Source organism: Guillardia theta (assembly GCF_000315625.1).
Source record: "Guillardia theta CCMP2712 unplaced genomic scaffold GUITHscaffold_112, whole genome shotgun sequence".
Lineage (NCBI taxonomy): Eukaryota > Cryptophyceae > Pyrenomonadales > Geminigeraceae > Guillardia > Guillardia theta.
In genome coordinates this window covers 125,742-143,620 of record NW_005434562.1, presented here as the reverse complement: position 1 = coordinate 143,620, position 17,879 = coordinate 125,742, and the positions used below count along the sequence as shown (strand labels likewise).

The 17,879-nt window shown below is 53.1% G+C and overlaps 6 protein-coding genes across 6 annotated transcripts; 3 read left to right on the top strand and 3 right to left on the bottom strand.

The window, feature by feature from the left end:
* Positions 1–1,248: 1,248 nt before the first annotated feature.
* On the bottom strand, positions 1,249–3,050 carry GUITHDRAFT_117540 (hypothetical protein; the record flags this gene model as incomplete). Its single annotated transcript, XM_005823233.1, has 5 exons — positions 1,249–1,456; positions 1,595–1,636; positions 1,681–1,744; positions 1,794–1,961; positions 2,159–3,050. The coding sequence occupies 5 exons, from the start codon at positions 3,048–3,050 to the stop codon at positions 1,249–1,251; spliced, it is 1,374 nt and encodes a 457-aa protein (XP_005823290.1).
* A 957-nt stretch (positions 3,051–4,007) lies between these two features.
* GUITHDRAFT_117539 (hypothetical protein) lies at positions 4,008–4,407 on the top strand (the record flags this gene model as incomplete). The annotated part of the gene is made up of 2 exons (XM_005823232.1): positions 4,008–4,073; positions 4,114–4,407. 2 exons carry the CDS (start codon positions 4,008–4,010, stop codon positions 4,405–4,407), a joined length of 360 nt encoding a protein of 119 aa, XP_005823289.1.
* Positions 4,408–6,553: 2,146 nt separating this feature from the next.
* On the bottom strand, positions 6,554–7,492 carry GUITHDRAFT_79026 (hypothetical protein; the record flags this gene model as incomplete). Its single annotated transcript, XM_005823231.1, has 1 exon — positions 6,554–7,492. A coding segment is annotated over one exon (939 nt), but the record flags the coding sequence as incomplete, so codon positions are not given.
* A 605-nt stretch (positions 7,493–8,097) lies between these two features.
* Positions 8,098–9,026, top strand: GUITHDRAFT_117537 (hypothetical protein; the record flags this gene model as incomplete). Its single annotated transcript, XM_005823230.1, has 7 exons — positions 8,098–8,190; positions 8,241–8,294; positions 8,347–8,433; positions 8,472–8,568; positions 8,614–8,780; positions 8,832–8,939; positions 8,994–9,026. 7 exons carry the CDS (start codon positions 8,098–8,100, stop codon positions 9,024–9,026), a joined length of 639 nt encoding a protein of 212 aa, XP_005823287.1.
* Positions 9,027–10,431: 1,405 nt separating this feature from the next.
* On the bottom strand, positions 10,432–11,279 carry GUITHDRAFT_145874 (hypothetical protein; the record flags this gene model as incomplete). Its single annotated transcript, XM_005823229.1, has 2 exons — positions 10,432–10,734; positions 10,785–11,279. The coding sequence occupies 2 exons, from the start codon at positions 11,277–11,279 to the stop codon at positions 10,432–10,434; spliced, it is 798 nt and encodes a 265-aa protein (XP_005823286.1).
* A 739-nt stretch (positions 11,280–12,018) lies between these two features.
* Positions 12,019–15,013, top strand: GUITHDRAFT_145873 (hypothetical protein; the record flags this gene model as incomplete). Its single annotated transcript, XM_005823228.1, has 3 exons — positions 12,019–13,418; positions 13,664–13,895; positions 14,015–15,013. 3 exons carry the CDS (start codon positions 12,019–12,021, stop codon positions 15,011–15,013), a joined length of 2,631 nt encoding a protein of 876 aa, XP_005823285.1.
* Positions 15,014–17,879: the final 2,866 nt, after the last annotated feature.

Genomic DNA, 17,879 nt, shown 5'->3' with positions numbered 1-17,879 from the left:
ATATCAACTAGTGCCTTTGTGATCCCTCCTCCTCCTCCTCCTCCCTCCTCCTCCTCCTCCTCCCTCCTCCTCCCTGTCATCCTTTCCTGATGGAAGAAATTGACATCCTTTCTCACTGCATTTCACATCGTCGTCCTTGTCCTGATCTTTGTCTCCCTTTTCCTCTCTTTCGTCTCCATCCTCCTCGTCCTCCTCGTTCCTCAACCACCACATCCTCCTCCTCGTCCTCCACCACCGCCACCTCCTCCTCCTCGTCCTCCACTACCGCCACCACCTCCTCCTCGTCCTCCACTACGACTTTTCCCTCCCCTCTTTCTTCCCTATTCTCGCATATTCGCTCACGCTCTTGGAAGGGAATCGCGAAACCTGCGGCAAAACGCTCTTCCCAATGGTCTGATCTGATCATCCTCCCTGCCTTCCTAGCTGGCTAACTGCCTGCCTGCCTGCCTGCCTGCCTGCCTGCCTGCCTGCCTGCCTGCCTGCCTGCCTGCCTGCCTGCCTGCCTGCCTGCCTGCCTGCCTGCCTTCCCGGCTCTCTCACTATCATCATCATGAGCAGGGGCAGCAGCATAGCAAGCGCCATCCGAAACCACGACGAGCTGCTTGTGCGGGGAGTCTTCCTCGTCCTCCTCCTCTTCACGGGTCAGAGCGTTCTGCCCTTCTTGCTATCGTTGACGAGGATCGAGCAGGTATGTCGCAGCTGAAAACTCTTTTGAGAAGGAAGGAAGGAGCAAGTGAATCGAGTGAGAACCTGCTCCTGCTCCTGCCCCGTTCCCTGCCCCTGCCCCTGCCCCTGCTCCCCACTTCTCTTACACCTCCTCCCCCTTGGCTCGCTCCTCCTCTGCCTTCCTTCCCCTCGCTCGCCTCAACCTTCCTCCTTTTCCACCTTTTCCTTGCAAGGGGTCTGAACGTCTTGGCAGCAAGTGCAACACATCTGAAGACAGACTGAAGTCTGTGCTATTTAAACTTCCAGAGAAAGAAGAGAAATGCCGAAACGACATCTGGGAAGGGAAGGAGTAGAAGGCAGGAGTAGAAGTAGGAGGCAGCAGAAGAGGAGGAAGGGAGGAGATGGGTGAGAGTGAGATGATGGGAGGTGAGGGAGTGAGTGAGGATGGGGATAACGATGATGAGGACGAGTAGGAGAAAGCAAGGATAAGGATAAGGAGGGGAAAAGGAGGAGGAGGAGGTAGAGGAGGAGGAGGAGGAGGAGAAGGAGGAGGAGAAGGAGGTAGACATTACGGCGAGACATCTAGATAAAGATACAAGCAGCTGCCCCCTCAGTGGAGAAGGGGAGGCAAGGCATCAGCTGCCATCTCCTCTTGCCCTTTCCTTGCCCCTCGCCCTCCTTCGCTAGTTTCCTCCTCGTGTATCGCTCGCACACCGTCATGAAGGAGCCTGGAACGACGTTCGACCCTCCCAGCACAAGAATCTCGTCGGAGGTCGCTACAGCAGATGCCCTGAGCAGAGCTTAGGAGGCTGAGGATAAGGCAAGGACGAACGAGGAGAGATAGGCTTGAGGAGGATATCGATATGGATGAGAAGGAGAAGAAGGGGAGGGGAGGGGAGGGGAGGGGAGGGGAGGGGAGGTTGAGTACCCTGCATGAGCAAAGAGGAGGTCCGGCTCCTTCCTCCAGTCCCTGCAAGCAGTTCAGCCATGCAGCGTGCGAGCAGCGACTTTCACATGTCAAAGGTGGGGTCAAGACTGTCAACATCCATCATGCCAAAGTCCTCTGAGTTCAACCCTCCTGCTGCATGCTCAGCACGGCAACAGACTCCTCAGTCTGTGTGAGGCACCGATGACGAAGAGTCGTCCCCGGAACGCCACCATCGCGGGTCCACTCCGCCTCTGCCGCAGTGAAGGCTCCTTCCTCCATATGCTGAGCGACCCCAGGGGCTGGAAGCTCTCCACGGTGTCGAGGTAGAGGTCTGCTCCATCTTTGAGCATCTTGTTGACCGAGACATCTGTGGTGCGCAGGGTGAGAAAAGTGGTAGGAGGAGGGGAGAGGAGCGGGAAGGGGGAGGAGTCAGAGAGGGGAGGAGGAGGAAGGAAAGAGAAGGGAGGGGAGGAGGAGAGTTACATGTGGAGACGATGTGAGCAGGGCAGAAGAGAGGGGAAAGGAGTGAGGAGGAGGAGGAGAGGGGAGGAGAAGAGAAGGTACCCTGTCCTCCTGCGACGTAGAACCGGCCGTCGAGCTTGCAGCATCCAAACATCGCGCGAGGGCCCAGCATGTCTGCCTCCCTCCTCCTGCAGCAGCGGTCAGGCTCCCCCCCAGACTCGCCTGCTACTTGCCACTTGCCCTCCCTCGGATCCCAACTCCTCACAGTCGCGAGCGTCCGATAGTTTCGATCTCTTCCTCCTACCACGTAGATTCTGTTCTGTAGCTCTATCGCCCCGCAGCCGAACAACGGCTCCGGCATGCGGCCCTCCAGGAACCACCGACCGCTCCCTCTGTCGAACCTCTCCACCACGTCGAGGGGATGGGTCGACTCGAGCCCTCCAAAGACAAGCATGCTCCCTCGCCAGGCGCAAGCGGCAGGATGGAGGCGGCTGAAACCCATGGACATTTCTATCCTCCACCGATCCTGACTGAAGCTGTAGCTCTGCAGCAAAGGCTGATCGGTCACGTTCACTCCTCGTCCTCCAGCCACCAGCACGTCAGGATGACCGTCATACCGGCAAGGAGGGTTGTCGAAGCTGTTGGCTTCTAGCTCCTCCAAGTACTCCTCGATGACGTTGTCAAGAGCTGCTCGGTCTTCCTCAGGAATGTCCTCGTCGTCGGAACTTAGCATGTCTGTCCCGCCTCCCTTGTCTCGGTACCTCTCCGCAGCCTCGATGGCCTCCAGCATGAACTGTGTCTGCGAAGTTTGCTGTTCCGTTTGCTGCTCCTGCTCCTGCTCCTGCTCCTGCTCCTGCTCCTGCTCCTGCTCCTGCTCCTGCTCCTGCTCCTGCTCCTGCTCCTGCTCCTGCTCCTGCTCCTGCTCCTGCTCCTGCTCCTGCTCCTGCTCTCCTCCTTCGTTCTCCTCTCCTTCCTGACTCTCATCTACGTGCATATCCGAATCACTGGCTGGATCGATTGCCCTCAGGTAATCAGACAACGACGGAAGGTAATCACCAGACGATGCTCCAGGTTCTCCTTCACTGCTTCGTTCCCTCCCTATCATCGCCCCCGCATCTTCGCTTTCCTCCTCCTCTGCTATCTTACCCTCGTTTCTTCCACCACGTAGTGCAGTGAGGAAAACGAATCTGTGCAGATGATCATGGCAAATCTTCGAAACTGGCGGATGAAGCTTCGTTGCTGGTTCAACTTCGAGGCAGAGGACAACGATCAGGACGAGCTGTAAGATGATTGTAATAAGACGAGGAGAGGAGACTTCAGACGTCGCCATGGGATGGGGATGAGCAGGATGAATGTTCTAGAAGCCCCTGATCATCTTTCTCCTGCTCCTCCTGCTCATGCTTCTCCTCCTCCTCCTCCTCCTCCTCCGTCTCGTTGTGGTGGTGGTATCCCGCTCCCCTTTTCGCTCGTTCCAACCATGGATGGACTTATCCTGGCAAAACTTTGAAACATTACAAACATTTGAGCATTGAAAATTTTATTGAGGAATATAGCAATAGTTAACTCCTCAGTCGGAGTCTGATGAGCCATTCGCTAGCTATCTGTCGCCGGGCCGGGGCCCGGGCCCGAGTAGATCTGCAACCGGATCAAACAGGAAGAGACGTGGGAATCGATGCCACGGCCCGGATAGTGGGCCGGCGGGCCCGGGGGGGCTTCACAGATATCACGAGCGGGACTCGGAAGTGTCACGTGCCCCTCTCGCGTACTCGTCCGACCACACCAGCATGTGCCGGCTGCCGGTGAACAAGTCTCTTCCCCCATCGTTTGCAGCTGCTGTTTTTATCGAACTTTGCCATTACTCATGCAACCGAAGAGGAGGAGCTCGTTCTGTGGTCTCCCCTGCTGCGGCCGCTGCCGGCTGATGTGGCAGCAGGGCGGAGGAAGAGTGGACATGAGCAAGAGCGAAGTGACGGGGAACGAGGGAGTTGGCTTGTCAGCGAGAGACAAGGAGACCTTGGTGGACGAGGACAAGGAGGGGATCGGGGACGGAGAAGCAGGAGGAGGAGGACAAGGAGGAGAAGGAGGAGGCGAAGGAAAAGCAGGAGGAGCAGGAGAAGCAGGAGCAGGACGAGCAGAAGCAGGACGAGCAGGAGGACGAGGGGGACAAGGAGCAGGAGGAGCAGGAGCAGCAGGAGCAGGAGGAGGAGGAGCAGAAGGAGCAGCAGCACGAGCAGGCGATGAAATCTGAGGAGGTGAACCTCGACAGCTGCCGCATCGAAGAGAACCGCAAGGAAGGTCTTGTTGCCGCTGCCTTTGCTCCGGAAGTTTTTCAGTTCTCAACATCTCCATGACGTCTTGGAGGTGATGGGCAGTAGCTGTAAAGTGAGCGCCAACGGAGGATGTGGCGTCTTCGCTGCTCTTCTTTTGCATCTGCTTCTTTACAACTCTGTTGCTGCCGTTTGATCTCCCTACAGGGAGGAAGCATCGCCCTCCACAAGAGCAAAATCTCCTCGAACCGACAGCATGGCACAGTAGGGCAGGTGCGATAAGGTTCTTCGTCCTTGTCTTCCCATGGTCTTTTCTTCTCCTCGTAGGCTGACAAACAGCGCAGCTCAGCGGCAGCGTCACAATGAGAGCCACGGACTATCGTCATCAGGAATGCGATCAGTGGCATCTTGGTGGGACACCTGGCCTCCACGACTGGGATAAAGGCTGGCAAGGTGACCTGAACAATCTCATGTGCGATTAACGATCTGCTTGCTGGTAGCGGAGAAAGTCGACAAGTCTTAGTGCATGGAAGAAAGTCGACAAGTCGTAGGTCCTGTGTGCAAACTGAAGAAGTGGAGGGAGGGAGGGAGGGAGCGAGGGAGGAAGGAGAGGGAGCGAGGGACGGAGCGAGGGGGGAGAGAGGGGGAGGGGAGGAGTGAGATAGGGAGGGAAGGGAGGGAACAGGAGGATGAGAGGAAAGGGAGTATGAGGGAGGGAGGGACGGGGAGAGGGAGAGAAAAGCAAACGATTCAAATTTCATTCCCGTATTGTTTCTCATTCTTTCACGCATAGCGACAAATCACAAGAGCGCCTTTGGAAACCAACTGATGGGCTCAGGCCAGTTCTAGCTCTTGCGACATGTTCAGTGCTTGTTCAAGATTGAGGATTCTCTGTTCGAGCGAGATGCGCTTTTGGCTCAAATGCTTTGGCATGGATACCAAGCTGTCAAGACTATCATCCGAAAGGCAGCTCGCAAAAGAAAACGAAGCTAGTTTTCGCACGAAACTGGCTTCAAGAGCGTTGGGTACGTCATCGCCGTAGCGCTTAGCTGCTACCTTTCCTGCAGGAAGTCTGGTGTTAACATCGCACTCGATATCATGAGCATGCCAACGTACCGTAGGCATCCAACACAAAAAGCATCTCTTCGGCGACAAAGTCATCGATGCTCTTTCGCGTGTTCTGATTCAAAACTAACTCCACGGTTGCGAAAGAAATGTTGCCCGACCCGTCAGCTATGCTCTTAAGCAGTTGCCTCTGCTTGTCCACTCTTCGTTTGGTGATGTTGTCGGCAAAGTAATGGTTGAAGGTGGAGGGAAATTTCTCCTTCTCACAAGTGGCTTGCATGGACGCGACGCTTGCTTTGAACAGAGTATCGACATGATCCTTCAATACACACTCCATGTAGGCGCTGAATTTCCGAAGATGCTTTGCACGTAGTTTGATCTTTCCCATGACATGTTCTTCAATGTACTTTATGACAAGCTTCTTGATCTGCTCTGCCAAGTCCATCGAGAAAGGCATCCACTGAGATTGTAAGTGCGCCGAAACGATGGCATTGAAGATCGAAGCGTTCAAGAACACTGGCAAGTCGGGGCTACCTAATCTCTCAATTCGTTTCCTCATAGATTCAACGGCGGTAACGGTGTCGGTACTTAATTCAGCCAATGAGTATTTCTTCTTGAACAATCTGATTGTCGTGCCCGGGTAGTCTTCGCACATCACCAATGCCACTCCTTGTTTAGAAATCATAGCTTCGTCTTTGCTCCAGGACGACTTGGAAGACTGCAATGAAAGATTATTCACGCATGTCTCTTCTTCCAAAAAGAAACCAGTATCCGCGGGATTTTGTGGCAACAAGTAGTATTCCTTGACGGCATCCTGGAGTTGTTGCACAAGGGCGATTCGGGCTCGAATTTCATTTCCATTCACAAAAACGACGACAGAATCACCTGTCTCAAAAGAGATCGGGCACAAATCTGCACAAAAAGGGCTGCTGAAAATACGGCTGGCGAAATCCTTCTTTGCTTTCTCCATCAACGCGCGGTAAGTCCATCCATCGCTGCTTGACGTCTCGAAAACGTGATCTGTAGCAAACCCCGAGAGAAGCGTCTTCACGTCGGATTCTATAGATACAACGAACTCGCGGCGAAGGTGTGGAGAAGACAGATCAGTATCAAACTCCTTAAGATCTTGTTGCAGCTCTCGCTTCTTGTTTCGCAAATCCTCCAAAACTGCCGGCATCGTGGACTGAATCATTTCCACGTAGATCTGACTGAGCTTCCCCGTCAAGTTGGAGATACCGAACATGTTGTCTTGTTTCATTTGATTCCAAGGCGATGTATCTCTGAAAAAGATCATTTCTTGTTCGAGACTCTTTTCCAAGGTAACTCCCTGATCAAGCTCCGTCTGCGTGCGGCACTTGACGACGCTGAATCCAAGAGAAAACTTTGCCTCTTTACCCTGGATGAGCCTCATTACGTTGCCTTCAGTGCCTTTTTCGACCAGATCGATCTTCGTAATGACGGGGATCGTGCGTGCGGAATCTGGGTCAACCTCTTTGGTCAATCGAAACACTTCGTTGTTGTGACGGTCGATGTTGGCAGGATGGACGGCGAGAAGAATGCATCTCTTGTTGTTCAGGTACTGCTCCATCACACTTTGGATGTCTCGTATCATTTCTAAACTTTCACCATCACCGGTGCTGCGGACGATTCCCGGAAGGTCTATGAGCGTGAGGTTGGGATAGTTTGGTCCCGTCAGACAGATCTCAATGATGCTTTTGGAAACGCCAGATTCGGTCTTCTCGTGATCTAGAACGCTCTTTTGCAGCTCCTCGATTGCTGCGGTGACATCCGAAGCTTGTGTCACGCTCTTCTTTACCTCAGGGTTGCTTCCCGAGGCTGGCTTTGAATGCCAAAGGACCTGCATCTTGCACTGAAACTGTTCGCCCGTATCCATACACAGTCTGGTCGGGCATCTTGTTGTGATGTCGCTTCGAGAAGGAAACACCACTGACGACATGGCGCTCAAGACTGAGCTTTTGCCCGACGACGTGTCACCGAGCGCGGCAATTTGAGGCAGGTCGAGATCTTTTGCGAGATCGATGGCAAGAAGAAACTCTGAGAACTTCCTGCATTTCGCGGTGACGCCATGCAGACTGCCGCTCATGGTGCCGCGGTTCTCAGCTAAGTATTGAGGCGGATTTGTAGAGCTATGGGATCTTTCAAGCTTGATCTAGTAGGATTCGAAGTAGGTTCAATACTTTTCCTTTAGTTTTTTGTCAATTCTATTGTTTCACAATATTTCAAACCACAAACTTCCTGCCATTTCTACTTTTCCTCCTTTGTTTGTGTTCCGGTTTTTGCTGCCTTTTCCATTTAGTAGTATTTTGTTGAGGCGGGTTTGTAGGGCTTATCCTCATCTCCGGTTTGCCAGGGGGAATTTGAAGCGTACGAAATGGCGGGGAAAACTTTGATAACCATAGGAGAAGAGCAGTAGGAAAGGATGTCGATGAGAAGAAGAAGGCAGGAAGAGTTTAGCAAAGATGGGAAGAAGAACATGTGAATTGGAAGTCTTGTGGAAACCAGTCGTTGAGAAATCATAGATAAGACTTGTGATTACAGGAGGGACTGTAGACAGGAGGTGAAGGGATGAAAGGCATGCACCAGCTGTGGACCATGGTCTTAAGACTATAACAAACGTCATGCTGACATCCATACTCCTACTTCTTCATCAGCTTCAATTTGCGAGCTCCAAGTGCAACATAGCGATCCATGGCTCGACGATCTACCAACGTGAATGCTCTAGCGGCATTCCACAATTTTGTAGCAAAGGGAGACATCGAGAAGGTGAAGGACTTCGTGCAGGTGAGCTAGATGCTCATCAGACTCTGTCCTGACTGGTGTCCTCTTGAAAGGGCAAGGACAGGAAGCCAGGGCATGTACGAATAGCTGTCGACATGCAGGACGAGGTGCCTGGCTGCTTCCTCGAAGTTGCTGCTGGTCTCAGGGCACTTGGTGCAGGATGGACTTGCAGCTGTTCACTGGGCAGCCATGCGAGGGCACAAGAACGTCCTTCGTTACCTTGTAGGATGCTCTGTGCACATGATGGTACTGTGCCTAACCACTCTCGCTTCCCTTACCTACAGTTGGAGGGAGGCCCAGAGGGGAATCGTGCAGACCCGACCGTGCAAGACAAGGACGGATGGAGTGCCTTGACATGGGCAATCTTCATGGTTGAGCAAGGTGACCTTCATGCTGTTGATCCAGCAATGCCTCAAACGCCAGTAGAGCCGAAGATGCACGGGAAGGAGCATGCGAGCAAGAAACAGCTGCTGGAGGTGATCAACTACCTTTGCCAGCAGGCAGCAGTGCAGGAATACATCGAGAGAAGCGACAGATTGTTGAACAAGACAGCTGGTGAGATGGCAGATGAAATCTCCCAACAGTCTGACGAGGTGAGGCTCGTTTGGATCGTCTTCCTGCCCTGACCTCTGATTCCTTCAAAGGCTATCACTGCAGCTCTGAAAGGCCGTTGGGATGCTAACAAGCAGTACGGTGCTGCCAAGGTAAAGAAGGAGGTGCAGATGGTGGATGAGTGGAGGGAGGTGCAGATGGTGGATGAGTGGAGGGCGGCGTATTGCATAGCGTACTGACTGTTGTGGTTCTAGCTGCAGAAAATGTTGGCAGATACAGATGACTAGGTTGACAACATACAAGCGCGACATACAAAATCATCGGTGTAAATAGAGCTTGCGAGCTGCAAGATTTGGAATCAAATAAATGTCTCTTGTTCTTCATCGTGTCACCTATGGTGTACCTCTGTCGACTGTTCAGTCAGAACAGGCAAGACTCTTTACATTCAAAGCACCAATCTTTGTCAAACACTCTCTCCTCCATGACCCGCTCAAGCATGTCTCAGAATACAAACAGACAACACCATCGCCATGAGCTGTGTAAGCATACTAGTCGCGCTAAGAGTGTTTCCTGCAGACATCGGAGTCGTCGAAGTCATTGTGGTCTGCGCCTGGTAAGGGTCGGACTGTTGGATACTTCCCGACACGACAGTGAGAGAAAAGTCCTGGTTGGGGTTGACTTTGGCACTTGCGTCAAGATTGCTGGACAGCTGCTTGAGAGACAAGCCTCCGCTTCGTCTGTTCATGTGGGAGTTGAGCTTCTGGACAACCGTGTTCCCCTACCAAGAGTCTCGTCACGGCTGGGTCAAACAACGAGGCTGTAAATAAGCACCTGCTGTGTCGAGCTGGTGTCTACCTGCACTTTCAGTTGAGTTCCGGAGGGATTGGTCGTTGTGAGTTGCGTCGAGGCCACAGTTTTCACCTATCCCATCATCCAAGTAAAATACGGCATTCGCTGAGTGGGTCGGTTGTTTTACCGCAATCGGAAGGACGCTCAGGAAGCCGCCGATGTCAAGACCGAGCTGAAGGTTGACATGAGACAGTCAGAGCGGCGAGATCATTCAAGGCAATCCTCACATATTTGTTGGCTGTGTCTGAGTTGGCCGTGCTTGCAGAGTACCAACTATACTTGAGGTTGGAGATGTCGATCGAGAAGGTGATCCTTGGTCCAGCCTGACCTGAATGTGGCCAAATCAATCTCCTGTATCAGGGACTGATACCGCCAGCGGCAAGAGAAAGACATACAGGGGTCCGGGATGTTCAGTTTGCAATCCTTGGCGATTCCTGCTACAACGCCATCGATTGAAGGATTCAACTTGAGAAGAGACCCGACGCAACAGCCCATGCCCTGAGCTTGCACTATTGCTTGCTGTATCTCACTCTGTCAGAGACGAACCGCCAGGCCAGGAAGCATCATCGTCACCTTACACGTGTTGTCGGTAGGACAGGTTCCTGGAGTCGGAGCACTCAAGCAAGAAAGCCCTCCTGTCAAGACTGTTTGAAATCCGTTCGCTTTGTCTAGGCAGTATTGCGTTCCATCTAGAACACTCCATGTCACCATGACATCTTACACCTTGTACCCACAACTATCACCTTTCAGACACATCATCGGCGCGACCGTGCTGAGCATTTGCGGCGACAGGCCACTTGGAAGATTCTTTTGTAGATCTACAAGTCCATTAGCCATCATCTGTCACCCTCCTCTCAGTGGACAAGCAATATCATCGCCTCTCATTACCAACGAGCCACACTCCGAGCACACGTATGCAGAGCTCGTCATCGTGGCGTACGAGTTGGCGAAGCAATACTTCCCACTTGAGTCTTTGATCGTGCATACATATTCGAAGCCTTGTTTCATCATCATGGGATTTGCAGGAGCCGGACCAGGTGGAGGAAAGAATTTGACGAGAGATTCGAAGGCTTGCAAGAGGGCATTGAAGCAAGGAGAGGAGCAGAGAGTTGGTATCGCCATGATCGCCGTCTGCCTGTCCATACCCTGCAAGGAGGCTTCAGTCTTGATGACTTGAGAGATCAAGAGAGGCTCACCGGCTCAGTCACATTAGCTGCGAGAGAAAGACTGAGAAACTCCGGCAAGCAAAAACTTCCGTTCACGTTGAGACAAATCATGCTTAAAATTCCCTTCCCATTCATAGTCACGTTCTGCCATGCTTGCATCGCATACATCTTGATTTCCTGCGTCACGACAGACTCATTCTTCATTTCTGCCGTTGACATCTCCTTCACACACGACATGTTTGACATGTCAGGGAAAGAGTAGTTTTCAAGCTGAGATAAGCAACTGGAGATGTTTGCAAAAGAAACCTGACATTTGTCCATGAACAGTCCTTGGTTCGCAAACATGGACATGTTAATACTGCCTGGCTCTATCGGTATTCCCAAACACGTGGAAACCATCATGCTGGCATTCTTTCTGAGCTCCATCAAGTAGTCGTTAGCACATGGCGTCATGGCCGCAACCGAGAGGAAGTTGAGAACGAGCAAGGACAGCACAAGTCGGCTGCCGCTGCATGTTGCGAGCATTGCGACGCGTGTCCCTGTGCCAAGGGTTCACTCTAGCAGTTAAAAAGATGGGTCATAGCCGGTACTCTGTTTGCTCCACCGGTAATCCCGTCGCTCCGACTACTGCTGCTACTACCCCTGTTTTTGGCGTCAGACTACGAAATCAGGTAGGGTAGGGACAATCATTGCAGGGGTAGGGTGTATCAGGGGTAGGGTCGATCGATACGTTTTTTTTTGTTCAAATTCTTGATGACCCCACCCCCTGAACTCTCGGAGTTCCGGGAGGCTACACTTTCACACCGAGTACCCCTCCTCTGCACCACTGAAAACAGGGTACGTGCCCCCAGTCGAACACTGTTGTAAAGTTCGCGTTTTCCGTGTTCTAGAATTCCCGGCTACAGCACTAGTTACTTGAGAGCACCTCAGTGCTAGTGTCTTTTGTCTCCTCGTACTGACTTTAACTTAACTTTGAGTAAACTTGGCCATGCATTGTCCTCGTACTGATTTTTAACTTAACTGCAGCACTGAACTGCAGACTTAACTGAGTACAGTGCTGAGCGGGGAGGAGGGTTGGAATCATCGCATTTCCCGGAGCAACTGCAATGATGTAAACATAGAAGCGACGAGGTGGATCTCGATCTTGAAGGAGAGACGATGACGAGTCGAGACTTGAAGTGCTTGCAGATGGATGGGAGGGATCCTTCGACCCCTCTGCTCTAGAAGGGAACAAACCGTGAAGAGCTGGCAGGGATATGTGGAGATGAATAAGGGGAGAAAACTAAAATTCTGCTGGGGTTCAGACATCCGGGTCGCTGAGCTCGAGCACACACCCTCACGAGATGAAGTCGATGCAATCCTACAGAAAGAGTTCAAGAGCGACAACCTCGAGTTGAGATACCACCCTTCCTCCGTGTGGAGGATCGTACTCCGAGTGCGATCGGGGCGACACCTCCCAAAGACAGAGCGCGAGGGGCTGACGAACTCGTTCTGTAGGGCTAGGATAGTACCGGACAGCCTCCTCTTTGAAGGATACAGCCGCGTTCCCCACAAGTCGCAAACGAAAGTAGCGAAGAACTCCCTCTCTCCGGAATGGAACGAGACTCTGACATGGAACTTGCGGGGGGATATGGACTTGGCAACCATCAGCGCCCTCCACTTGCTGGTAGAGTTGAGAACCAAGGGGAAGGATCAGAAAGAAGAGCAGCTCGGGCTCATCGATCTCCCCGTCCAAGATTATCTCGTGCGGAGGGTTCGTGCTAGGCTATGGGACGGGCAGGCAGCGGAGCTGGAAGAGCAACTCAAGTTGCTGCAGGGCGACTCGGGTGCCTCACTGCCTCCTGCGCTACAGCAAGCGAAAGTGGAGAGGATGCAGCAGAACATCGAGTACCTTAAAGATCTGAAGCGGAAGTCGCTGTCCTCTAGCGATGCATGGCACAGGGCCAGGTGGCAGCCAGGATGCCGCGCAGTCTGTCGTGGGCTGGACCCCAGCTCTCCAGACGAGATCTTCGTGCAGGGAGCAGACGGGCAACTGACCTCTTTGCACCTTGCTATCGACTTCGAGCTCAGCGATTACCATCAGAACTGTTTCCTCAACGCCATGTCAGACTTCGTCTCCAACTTGCTCGAGTCGTCGAGGGGGCTGCTGATGAAGAAGGCTGACAAGTACATCAAGGCTTTCAGCGAGCAGGGGCTGGGGATGGAGGACTTTCTGTCCAAGGACTTTGAGTGCATCGCCGACGACGCGAAGCTGGCGAGATGGAGGGTGACAGAGGCGAGCGCACGTCGAGTAATCTTGCAAGCCGTGAGGGAGGCAGGGTCAAGGTGGTTGAACTTCTGCGAACTGTCGGTGGACTGTTCGCATCCAAACATCCCCATGAAGCCTTCGGACGAAGTTTCGATCAGACGGGAGGAGCAGCTGCAGAGAGCATGCGAAGAGGCTGAGTTGTTGTCGGAGAAGGGAACCATCAAGTTGTTTGTCTGTGCACCCCTCAAAATTACCATCATGGAATGTGCGCAGCTCCCAAAGATGGACAAGCTTGGTTCTTGTGATCCTTATGTGAAGGTTGTAGCAGGAGAGAAGGAGTACTTGACAAGCGTGCGGTATAACACGATGAGCCCGTCTTGGGGAGCGGGGCAAGTGTTTTATCACTCCAGCAGAGAGTGAGTCGCGATAGTTGATGTTGATGTTGATGTTGATGTTGATGTTGATGTTGATGTTGATGCTGGTGTTGATGATTGTGGAGATGTTGATGATGATAACCAAGACATGGTTGACAAGGACGACAATGATGATTATGATGATGAAAGTGTTGAGTATCCACAAATCTCCTTGAAGAAAGTGTGTCTGTGCTGGTGAAGACGTAGCATGGTGGGTCAGTTTTGATCAAGGATGAAAATAGCTGCAGGTGGAACGAAAGGATGAGGATAGAGGTTTGGGATTTCGACGAGCTCAGATTGTTAAACATGGAAAAGCGGAAGACCAGCGTTATAAGATCCGATGAATTCATTGGATATGCCGAGCTGCCCGAAATGCACGACATCGTGAACGACGGGTTTTCACTTGACGATTATTTCCTTCTCGTTGATGAGAGGGGGGAATATGTTGTTGGCTATCAGGCGGACACTTTTGCTGATCAGGTTGTTGAATTCTTTTCTTTTACCCATCACTTGTCGTTCTCGTTTCTCCTCTCCCAACGTTCTCTCTCCCACACGATGGCTGCTCTATGTCTTGCCTGACTGTCTCCTTTCCTCTTCAGTTTTCTCGCATCAGGTTACAGATCCGAGCTAACTCGAGCAAAAGCGACCATGCAACTTCACTCGACGACGTCTCGCTTGTCCAGAGCCCAACAAAGTCCCCGACCTCTCCAAACTCCTCCCTTGACTTCAACAAGAGCTTCAAGTCTCAACTCGGGGGTGAGCGGGATGAGCTGCAGGCGCTGCTTTTCCAGCAGTTCACCACATTCAGCATGTACGGCAAGGAGGAAGGGACCCAGACCGGGGAAGGGGAGGTGAAGGCAGGGAAGAAGACGGAGGAGGAGCAAGAGAGCTTCGCGAACAAGGCGCGTCAGAGGGAAGGAAGAACGTCCCAGTATGAGATCATGCAGGGGAACCGGATTTACTCCATGAACTTCATTGAGTTCCTGTCCTTCGCTCGCGCAAGGAGCATTTCACCCTCCTATCTTGACAAGGAGCAGCTGGCCGAGTTTTTCTTCGCAGCCAAGGGGACGATCAGGAGGAGGATGCTTGAGGGAGATCGGGAGATCGATCTCGAGCAGTTCAAGACCCTTTGTTCCCTCATCGCTGATTTCTTCCGCATCACAGTGAAAGACATTCTCCTTGGAAGGATAGAGGAGGCAGTCCGGCAGGTGGAGGAGGAGGACGAGGAGGACGAGGAAGAGGACGAGGAGGCAATCGCGTTCGAGCGGCTCAGGAACTATCCTCTCCACGCTGCTGCCAGCACCGGGGATGTTTCCAAGTTTGCGGAGGAGCTGCTGAAGTGGAGAGAGCTGCAGCAGAGGGAGGCAGACCAGAGGAAGGGGATAGGAAGAGACCTGCCTTACCTCGTGAGGATGATGATGAGGAGGAAGCGAGCCAAGGAGTTCAAGATCTCCATCTTCAAGAAGGACAAGCAGGTTGCCACCTCCTACCTCCTCAATGAGCAGATCCTACATCGAGGAGACGCCGGGGGCTGGACTGCCCTGCACCATGCTGTGTCCCGGAGGAAGATCGGTGAGGAAGTTGCCTCCTCCTCGTGAGCCTGCTCATGTTGCTGGGCCTTCTTGTCAGATGTTGTTCAGTTCATCCTGTTGGAAGGATGTGACGTAAACATCCCGAACAAGGTGAGGACTTGATGAACTCTTCCTGTGCTCCACGGCTCCTCTGCTCTCCTCGGCTCTCCTCGGCTCTCCTCGGCTCTCCTCGGCTCTCCTCCTACAGCTCCAGCTCCTCTCCTCTCCTCTCCTCCACCTCTCCCCTCTCGTCCCCTCTCCTCACCTCCTCTTCTCTGCTCTGCTTTGGTTTCCCTCCAGTCTCATTCTCTACCTCTCCTTCCTCCTCCTCTATCCTGTTCTCTTCCCATCCCTTCATCTCTGCGCGTTCCAACTGACCGACCTTCAGTTCTTCCTCCGAACTCCACTCCACCTTGCAGTTCAACGGAGGGACCGAGAAATGATAAGAGTCCTTCTCCAGTTTGGTGCTGACTGGTCGAGGTGCGATAAGGATGGGAAGTCCTGTCTATCCTATGCAGACACAACCCTCATCGAAGCTGTTTACGACTTGTCCTTAAAGATGGGTATACCAGACATCTTTTCTCCACCCCACTGCCCTCCTTCCTGTCCCTTTCGTCTCTTCCTCCTTCATCTCTCTTCCTTCCCCTTCATTGCCTATCCTCCACTGCTTCCAGCTCTCCCCTCCTCCTGCTATCCAGATTTTTTCTCCTGTTCCGCTGTTCCAAATCTCTTTCATTTTCTCTGCTTCTCCTTTGTCTCTTCCTCCTTCGCGCCTCCCTCTCCACCATGTCCGAACCCTCCTTCCCTTCCTTTCTTCCCATCTCTCTCTCTCCCCCTTACAACTCGTTTCTCCTCTTTATTCTCCTCCTTCCTCTCCCCCTTTTCTCCCTCCCACCTCATCCTCTCCCTCTCCTTCCTTCCTCCCTCCCGTCTGACAGCTGCACAAAATTCAGACGACGACAAGAAATTGATCGACGACCAACAGCTCCAGCTCGGTGCCGTTCCCTCCTTACAGGAGGAGATCCGACTTCTTCCTCAAGAGCCCATCCTCGCTGCTCGACCTCCTCGCTGCTTCTCCCTCCTCCTCGGCGGTCCTCGGCAGGAGAACTTGAAGTTCCCCTGGCATTCAGGAGCGACGGCGAGTCTGGACTCGTTGTTTGAGGTAGGAAGATGTGACGAGGAGGAGGAGGAGGAGGAGGAGGAGGAGGGAGGTACTTGAGAATATTTTCTTATGCCAGCAACAGTTGACTACACGGGAGTTTGACTCCTCTCAAGGGAGTCAAGCAGACGTCAACAAGAAGGATGCTTCAACAAACTTCGGACAAGACTTGCCAAGGTGAGCAGGACGAGGACGAGGAAAAGGAAGAGGAGGAGGAAGAGGAAGGAGAGTGAGAGAGGATGAAGTGTCGAGAAAGTGGGCCTGACTTGATTTAGCGTTGTTGAGGATCACAAAAACTTCAAGGAGCTTGCTCGGCGATTTCGAATCAACGTGAAAGAGAACGGTGAAACATTTAACTCTGGGTGATGGAGATGATGATGGAGTTGCTTGAAGCAAACACCAACATGACAAGAAAGCAAACGTTACAGCAAGTGCGAAGTTTGTTTGAAGAACCCAACGCTGACATGTTCTTCATCGTCTACAGGTAGGATTGCTCACCTTGCATCTATATTTGCCATCACCTCCTCTTTCACAACCATCTCCTCCTCCTCCTCGTCCTCCTCGTCCTCCTCGTCCTCCTCGTCCTCCTCGTCCTCCTCCTCCTCCTCCTCCTCCTTCGCCATCTTCTCATTCTTTGCTCACTCTCTCTCTCCAGCGGACACGCGCAGAAGAAGAGTGGGAGATGGGTCGCTGTGGACGGTTACATAGACCTCTACGATATCCTCACTCTCTTCCATCAGGTCTTGCGATCTCCACCCCTCCTTCCTCCTCCTCCTCCTCCTCCTCCTCCTCCTCCTCCTCTTCAACCTCCTCCTCCTCCTCCTCCTCTTCAACCTCCTCCTCCTCCTCCTCCTCTTCAACCTCCTCCTCCTCCTCCTCCTCCTCCCTTCCTCGTCTCCTTCCTCTTCCTCCCTTCTTATTCTCCTTCCCCTCATCTTCTTGCTCCTCGTCTTCCGTCTCCTTCTCTCTCCTTTTCCTCCTCGGTCTTCTCCTGTCTCCTCTTTCTCCTCCTGCTGCTCGTTCTCTTCTCCTTGATCTTCATCCTCTCCCCTCCCACTCCAACGTCTCCATCCTCCTGACTGATGTTCAAGGCAAGAACAAAGCAGGGGAAGCAGCATTCTGACTCGCTGGGACCGAGACTAAGTCCTGACTCTTCCACCCCCTCCACCTCCTCTCCCTCCTCTCCCTCCCCCTCCTTCCCCCGTCTTCTCTCCCCTCCTCTCCTTCCCCCTTCTCCCCCCTCCTCCTGACCTCCTGCTCCCAGTCATCATCTCCGACTCCTCCTCCTCCGGCGTGTGGGCGGAGCAGCATCGGTCGCTGCGCTCCTCCCTCCCTCCCTCCTCAAGTCGCCTGCTCTTCCCGTAGCTCCTGAGGGGCTGGGGAGCAGAAGGTGACAGTATGGCAGGTACTCCACCATGGGAGGGAAGGAGGACAGGCGGCGGGCACAGCTCAAGACAGAGAAACCAACAATGGAGGGAGGGCAGGCGAGGGACGAGGATCTGATTGCCGTCAGCAAGTTTGTTGCGGTCTGATGCTCCCCTTGCTCCTGCTCCTGCTCCTGCTCCTGCTCCTGCTCCTGCTCCTGCTCCTGCTCCTGCTCCTGCTCCTGCTCCTGCTCCTGCTCCTTCCTGCCCTTCACTTTACTCCTTCTCCTTGTCTCGACCTTCTCTTGTTCCTCCTGCTGCTCCCCTCCTACCATCCATTCTACCTCCTCCTCCTCCTCCTCCTCCTCCT